This window comes from Strongylocentrotus purpuratus, unplaced genomic scaffold (assembly GCF_000002235.5).
Source record: "Strongylocentrotus purpuratus isolate Spur 01 unplaced genomic scaffold, Spur_5.0 spur5_scaffold_15, whole genome shotgun sequence".
In the NCBI taxonomy this organism is placed as follows: Eukaryota; Metazoa; Echinodermata; class Echinoidea; order Camarodonta; family Strongylocentrotidae; genus Strongylocentrotus; species Strongylocentrotus purpuratus.
Genome location: NW_022145600.1, coordinates 13,913,157 through 13,921,577, shown reverse-complemented (window position 1 = coordinate 13,921,577; position 8,421 = coordinate 13,913,157). Strand labels below are relative to the sequence as shown.

General features: G+C 36.0%; 1 protein-coding gene across 1 annotated transcript; it reads left to right on the top strand.

The window, feature by feature from the left end:
* The first annotated feature begins 348 nt into the window (after positions 1–348).
* Positions 349–7,967, top strand: LOC586365 (uroporphyrinogen-III synthase). Its single transcript, XM_030986382.1, has 7 exons — positions 349–439; positions 1,005–1,185; positions 2,079–2,228; positions 3,607–3,690; positions 5,110–5,195; positions 6,123–6,218; positions 7,730–7,967. Exons 1-7 carry the CDS (start codon positions 380–382, stop codon positions 7,862–7,864), a joined length of 792 nt encoding a protein of 263 aa, XP_030842242.1. The 5' UTR covers positions 349–379; the 3' UTR covers positions 7,865–7,967.
* The last annotated feature ends 454 nt before the right edge of the window (positions 7,968–8,421 follow it).

Genomic DNA, 8,421 nt, shown 5'->3' with positions numbered 1-8,421 from the left:
AAAAAGGAAAAAAAAAAAAAAAAAAAAAATCGAAAATAGTATTTAACTAAGCCCCATTATACATTGATACCTGGCTGACCATGCAATCGAAAACCGGGCTGACCAGATAAAACTTATAAAAAAGTAGAAACACAAAGTTGCAAACCATCCAGAGACTAAATCTTTATTCTCAGTTTTGTTATGTTTAACTGATTTTCTTATAAAACTGAAGATATGGCGTATATTCAATACTGAATGAACGCCATTAAACTATTACCAACAACAACATTGATACTTGATACATGAAGTCCCCTATCATATAAGGCTATCAAGATCATCCTTAATAGGTGGTTCTTATGAATTCTTTATCTGTTTCATTTCAAAGGAGCTCTTTGCCAAGATGAACAGTTTGCTGCTGAGGTCTGCACAGGAAAATGATACAAAGGACAAGTATCAAGAGGTAAAAAAAATCTCTGCATCTAGCATTAACTTAACAACTTTTCACTTGTGATGACATGATACAAAATATTAGATATATTATTATGGGACTAAATGTAAAAAAATCAGGCATCGTGTTGGAAATGAAAATGATATTTTATTTTGAAGAAATTTAATGAACCACCCTTTTATTTTCTACTTCAATGCTTTCTCTTACTTTGTCAGTCACATTGCATATGGTCGTATACCGGTAATACATTTTTAAAAAAAATCAGTTATAATTAAGACAAATGTAACAAAACAACATCCAATGGTTCTATCAAAGTTGTGAGACTATTTAACAGTGCAAGGATATATGAACTTGACATTTGCATTTGTTACAATATGGGATATATGCGAATATCCCGTGTCCATCGTAGTTGAAAAAATAACATGGCTATCATAACAAACCAGTCTGCCAACTCTCTATTATCCGAGTTATCTACCATTACTAAGACCCTCAAACACATCAATATTCTTAAGTGAACAAGTCTTCTTCCATAGATAAGTTGATTTACTTTTTCATTGAATCGTTTCATCCTCTACAGGCATTTCAAGAAGCAGATGTAGACTGCGTCTCTCTGTCACCTATCGGCTTTGAGTTCATCGACCTGGATACCCTGTATGCTCACATATCCCATCCTGAAGACCATTCTGGACTCATCTTCTCAAGCCCCAGGACCGTCCAATCAGTCGCTCTCTGCCTTGAGAGGCATGATACGAATGATGGTAAGCAGAAATAAGCACACATAGCGCATCAGTATACATTGTGTGTATTAAAAACTGTTTAAATGACCTCTATTGATTCTCAACATTTCAAACACCACTGTACAAAACTCAGTTGAGTTTACTCAAAATCGGTACTTTAGTGACAAATGATGACCCCTAAATAGCAGTAAAATACAACCTTTTCAACTTACCGATGTTAGAAAAAATTATTGCCAATCAGCCACTTTGTATTCATTGTGTACTAGTGTGCAATTGATGCCTCTCAGCTATGCTTCGCTGGAGTGGGGATAAGGCCTTTCACAGACTCGAAAAAATGTGAGAGTTACAATTCAAATTTCACCATTTTTTGCACTGTGGGATCATGTGTAAGATATTCAGTTTCTTCTCTCAATTATGCTGTCCTTCGTTGTAAGACAGAAAGCTCCTCTGAATTCTGAATGTCTTCCACTTAGAATGGAATTGTAGATTGAGAGATGAATGGGATGAGGCACCATCCACAGACCATCTTATTGTACTCTATCAGTACTTATATTACAGGTGTCATAGTTGAGTGGTTTAAAGACTTTAATGGATATGGTGAAGGTGAATAGCTCTGGCACAGCACTAGTGTCCCTTGACAAGACATGTACGTATATACACATTTGCCACTCTCCACCCAGTTGTTGAATGGGTACCCAGTAGGATGCAAAAGTTGGTATGGTTGACTAAGCATGTGTGCGTTTGTGAAATGGAGCTTGGCAGAGTATCTCAGGGAACAGAGCATGTGCGAATGTACGAAAAAGCATTTGAATCCAATAACCGGGGTAATAATAATGACAATGTAAAGTGCTTCTAAACGTAGTATTAAATGATACGTAAATATGGCTATTATTATTATTATTATTACTCTATAGAATGGAATAGCAGATTGAGGGATGAATGGAGTAAGCTACATGCTTTCAGCGTAGGTACATCAACAGGAGGAGTAGTGAGGAAACTAGGACTACATCCCGTGGGAGAAGACTCAGGCAATGCTGAAAATCTCTGTAAAATCATCTTAGAAGGTAAATTAACCCCACATGTACCTCTAAGCAGTATGAGCAATCAAAGTCTGGGTTTTGATACACTATCCCAGCATCAATGTCCTTTAGCCAGAAACTACCGATAATCTACATTTGCCACACTCCATCCAGGTGAGGTAAAGGGTACTTGGCAAAAACTAAGTTCATTAAAATGTGCTAGCGCTGTAATGGCGGCTGTGCTAAAGCCGGGTAATAATAATGGAGTGCCAGGAGTGGCAATGTGCTAGATATGAGCGCTATACAAGACTCCACTTTTATTATTCTTAATTACTATCACAAATGTGATTGATTCATCATCAATGAAATTTCAAGAGGATTGAAGGAAGCCAAGCAAACAGAAGAAGAAACTATATATCAACGGCTATAGTGTGTTCCGGTCTGTATCACTTTGATGTTGAAGAATAAAACTAGCTCAAAATAAACATAACCACTCCCGGTACTTCAAGTTTAGCCAAGTTCTTCCAATCTAATTCGGGTTTCTTATAATCGTGATGGACCAGGGCCCCGTCTTACAAAGATTTATAATTGATCCAAATCAATTGCAAGTTTGCAGGCTCCTATCTCTTATGTCCATAGTTGCGATTGATATCAATTGCAAATAAGTTGCAATTGAAATCAACTCTTTGTAAGACGGGGCCCAGGTCTTCCTGTTTATTAAACATGGCATTCCCTAGGTTCTATTTCTATTTTCTCTGAGCACATCTATGTATGTTATGACTGGTCTTCCTCTGCCTCTTCACCCATGATAATGGAGTCCATAAGAGAAGCTGGAAAAACAACTTCATCTTTTCTCCTTTAGCAGTGGCCAGCAAGCTTCAATCTTCTCCGTCTTAGCTTTTCAGAGAATTGTGGCAGATGGCCTTATAGGTCTGCATTACTTATAATGCTACTATACTTTGCCGGACATTCAGGGCTGCTCTGAGCAGTCGGGTGTAACATCGATCTAATTGCCTCGTCTTTTTGTTGGTGATTGTCCCATGATATACACCCGTATAGCAGTACTAATTCCACAGTTGCTTGGAAGAGATTGATAACCACAGATTAGTACTTTTTCATAATTCATAACTCCATCCTCAGTCATGGGATTCAACATAAATTTATCTTCCTCTCACCCCCCTCCCCCCCCACCCCCTGCATCTACCTTCTCCCTGTTCTACTTATCATAATAAAGTTTCGAAAATTAGTTGGTGAGATCTAAAATTCCATGTAAATGTAACTTAGAGGGTGTCCATAATTTGTATCAGAATGGGAACAGAACTAATTTTTCATTTGATATTTGAGTAGTTTTTGTTCTTATTTGGATGTTATTATTGTGTCATCATTACTACTGTATAACACTCGTCTTTTTGTAATTTTTCAGCTGTCAAACCTGGATCTAAGCCACTACTCTATCCTTGCGGTACGATGAGAAGAGAAACAATTCCAAAGACATTGAAGAAGGAAGGTGAGCCCTGAGTGTCATAGAATGTATTAACCCCTTGCCTACTAGAACTGAGTTCCTGTGTTAAACCTAACGGGAATTCAGTGGTCAGTGGGTTAAGATACCTAGACCCTCATGTGGATTATTATTATTATCCACGGGACAATTACCCTCTGGGACCGAATCCCTTGGTCTAGGCCCTTTCAATGTACATTGCAAACTGATTCAAATTGATCAAAAATAATCATATGATAGTCCGTGCTACAGAGATAGAAGGGGCCATAATCTGAAAATGATGTTATCATTTATGTTAGGGAAAACGATGTTCATTGCCATAACAAAATGAAATTGTGAGGAACTTACACTTACCATATTGGTGCTTGCACAGATGTCTCTTTTAAATTTACGCAAACACAGCAAGATTTTGGCAGACATTACCCAATAACCCAATTTCCTAAGTTTGATTTGTTATGACAATTAACATCTTTTTACTAACATAAAATTTATCATCATTTTCAGAATACCACCCCAGATTTTTATGTTCGTGGTAGATTATGAAATTGCAATCAATTCATATAAATTGCAACTATTTATGAGACAGGGCCTGTAGATCATGCTCCTTAAGTAGTTAGATCAATTTTTTAAAACATGAAGAGCACAAATTTACGGTATTTACCCCCCCCCCCCCCCCCCCCCCAAAAAAAAAAAAAAAAAAAAAAAAAAAAATTAAATAAATAAATTAAATAAATAAATAATAATAATCAGAGAATTTGAAGGGGAAAAAAATCAAGTTTAACTTGAGCAGTTAAGAAATAAAATAATGTCTTTAAATTGTGTTTCTTATGTAAAATTGATTGTTTGGTAAAAGCTAATGCACCAAATGTCTTTTTTTGTCAGTACAAGTAACAAAATTGAAAAGGGATGTGAAGAAAGATATTGTTAGCTTCATTTTCATAGTCCTGCAGCCTCAAGTCCAAATTCTGCATGACTGAAATGTCGCCCTCTAAAGGAATTTATAGGTTACTCTTTCATGTGTGCAATATATTTTCCGTGCATGAAAAGAAATGTTATTGCAAATTATTGCAATAGATATGATGATGACCTGAAAGATGGTACATTTATTGTAAGATTTCCTTTGTTTGGATTGTTTTCACAATTATCTCCTCTGAGATTTAGTTATGTTGTATCTCTTATTTGAATATTGTGATGTGATGAAAAAATATTCACCCAATTCAGGAATGTAGTTCAACAAAATTGTCTAATTCTGCACGACTTACATTTTTAGAGAAATGTTATTGGACTGAAGATAATTTTTTTTCTTCTTCACTTAGCATGTGAAGGGGGGGGGGGTTCCTAATATGTAATCTTAACTTTACAGGTACATTGTATGTTTATTAGCCTTACTACGTTAACCCCCTGTCATCATTTTTTTTTCTTTCTCAGGAATTCTTTTTACAGAAGATGTAGCCTATCAAACAGTTCCCAACCCAGATCTAGAACAAGAGCTAGCCAAATACATGCAAGAAAAGGTGAAAGGATGTGTTGAAATGTGGAATTCCTATTTTATGGATACCGTCTAAAAATAATTTTAAATATTTAGCTACTTAGTAAATTTGAATACTCATATTTTGTTAGCCAAATATGTATTCATATTTATATATTTTCTCTAGATATCATTGGGGTTCTGTAAAAAAAAAAATTGTTATAAGTACACAAGATTATCTTTAACAGAAGAATGGGGGTTGAAGCATTGCTAGTCGATGAATGGGATTGTGAATGGGTAGATTCATATAGAGTCAAACCTGTCTATTGAGGCCACCCAAATGAAATAGAGAAAGTGGCCACTGTAGACAGGTGGCCTTTCTAGACAGGTTCTACAACACACATTGCTCTCTTGAGGCAGACAAAATGCATGACCACTGTAGACAGGTGGCCTTTATACAGAGTTCGCCACTTATTTAAGACAGGTTCAACTGTAAGTGGTAAAGGAAAAGAGCAAATGGTATGGGCAGGCGAATTAGATAAAAGTAAGTTATTTATCATGTCAAATAAATTTTCAAGTTTATTTGTCTTTCTTCCAACATGAATGTACCGTAATACAATTTAACAAATTTATTACATGTGACAGAGTACCTAAAAGGGAAAATTATATGGAACAAGTTTATATAATGCATTTTAGTGAAATAGAAAAACAAGGAGACCTTAAAGCCCCACTGCACTACTTATAGCTACTTGCGCCCTCTATATAGCAAACAATGCCTAATCGATGCCTGTTGGTCCCCCATGATCCTCTTTTTCTTATGTTAATTGAGAGCCGAGTTGATGAGATAAACACCTGTCAGTGACCTAGCAGGGAGTTCTAATCCCTCCTGGCCAAACTAGTACAAACGGGCTTTAAGAAAAGCTTAGCTTATAGATAAATAATACTCCTAGCATGTCATTTCTTCTCCTCCTAGGGGGCACCTTTCTGCATCGTTTTCTTCAGTCCGTCTGGGGTTCAGTATTCCAAAGAGGTGTTTGACAAGTTCAAAGCAGATCTACACAATACAAAGGTATGTGTAAACAGTCATTGTCTGGGGGAAATTCATCAGGACATCTTTATGGGGGGGGGGGGGGGGGGGAGGGATTAGACTTTTAGCGTTTTACATGAATTTGATAAATATGGAAGCCAAAAGGGCATTAGCTTTGTGTCAAATGCAATAGGAATCATATCACCCTTTCCAGCTCTCATCATATAATCGTGCCATTCACAATGATGCAAAGCTTGTATTCTCAACTTTTGTATCAAAACACACTAGCTCTGCAAGCATTTGGTTAATCTTGGGTCATTTGGAGGTCAGGTGTCAGGTGTGTGAGTGACCTACCGGTACTTTTTTCTAGGAAGATAATGCAAGTTAAATGTTTGCATATATGGTGTACATGTATCTTTAATTGAATTTTTTATATATGGGCTTACCCTCTAAACCAAGTCCTCGTTATAATTGGGCCCCACAAAATATCTTTACAAAAAAATGTTTATATTAAATCTCCTACTTCTTTCTATTTCTCTTTCTTTCTTGATTTCTCTCTCTCTCTCTCTCTCTCTCTCTCTCCCTCTCTCTCTCTCTCTCTCTCTCTCTCCTACCTCCTCTATGTCTCTCCCTTTCATCCACCTACCTCTATAATTCATCACTGTCTATGATGTATTTATTGCTCTTTTTCTCTAGCTCTCTCTCCTCTCCATCCCTCTGTCATTACATCCCCATTTTCCCACCTTAAGTATCTTTTGATTCTTGCTTTGTGAGTAAATCTGTCATTAAGCACTGTCCAGGAGAGGAGCTCCCCTCATCAATCAAACATATACCCCACATCAAAGATAGAATATATCGTCTGTTAGAGCCAGAAGGACGATACCTCTGTGTTAAAAATGAATGAGTTAATAACCTTCTGGCTCTCTGGAGAAAATATCTTTAAGTAAAAATCAGATGTTTGGTAGTTGTCATGTAATTTTAGTCCATATATTTATTTCTTTGACCACTGCGAATAACTGTATATATAATAAATTTGGTATTTCAAGTTATTCAAGTTATTTTTGGACTTCTGGAGGTAATATATCTCACATTTTATATAATGTAACCAGCATTCCAGTTTTAGTGTGATTGTCAAAGCATAGATATTTCAAAATATTGTTAAACTCTATTTTTTTTAGTCAACAGTATATGCTAGCCTCAAATGTCTTGCAGACAATAGTCGCCCTCTTTCAGCTTTTTAGTTAGACGCAGCTTCACGTTATATACCACATCATTCTCTTGACAACACCCATATCTTGCTTACTGCCATATTATGAATATATGTGAAATGTTAATTATTCAGGTATATTATCTTACTTGAACAATGTATCTTATTACAACTGTATGTTTTTTGGTTTACCTACTATGTCTTGCTTTTGTAAATCCATTGTTCTGCACAATAATTGATACTTTGTGATATATATTTGTATGTAATTCATTTGTACCCTCGGCTATGTTAATAAAACAAATGTTAGCTTCATCTAGTAATTAAATTATTATCATTTTCCCTCTAGCTCTTGGCTATTGGTGGGACTACACGTGTCGCAATGCAGGAGCATGGGTATATGGTAGCCGGTGTAGCAGAGAAGCCCAACCCCACAGCACTGCTTCAAGCAATACAACAATGTCAGGGAGGAACAGATGGATGAAGGATAGAAGGAAATGTGGCTCATCATGGGGGCGTTTCACAAGACTTGTCATCAGCAACAAATGACAGTTTTTGTTATAAGCTAGTGAAATCCTTGCTTCTGATTGGTTATCAGCAGATTTTTCACTGATTTTTGTCATTTGTCATTGAACAAATGCTTTGTGAAACGGGTTCCTGGTGTTACCTGGACTCCGATGTCCACCTAAAAACTGAATGCAACCTTTCAACAACAACAACAACAAAGTTATTAATTGTTTTTTTCTTCCATTTCATCGTGAACTTTCAAATTCTTTTATTTCATATTTTATATATATATTTGTGCTTCCACTCAGTCTAACTGTATTCTATCAAGTTTGAATCCTTCTATATGATTTATATATCTGTTTTTTCATACAGGAAGATAGAAAATAAAAATTGTCTATATTGTCTAAAAATATTTTAATTATACATCCTAGGTTTGTGATTATACTAATGAGGGTACAGTCTAGCTTCAGCTTTTAGATGTAAGATTTTTGCAATACATGCAATACATCTTATCAAATGTATTTGTTAAACAGC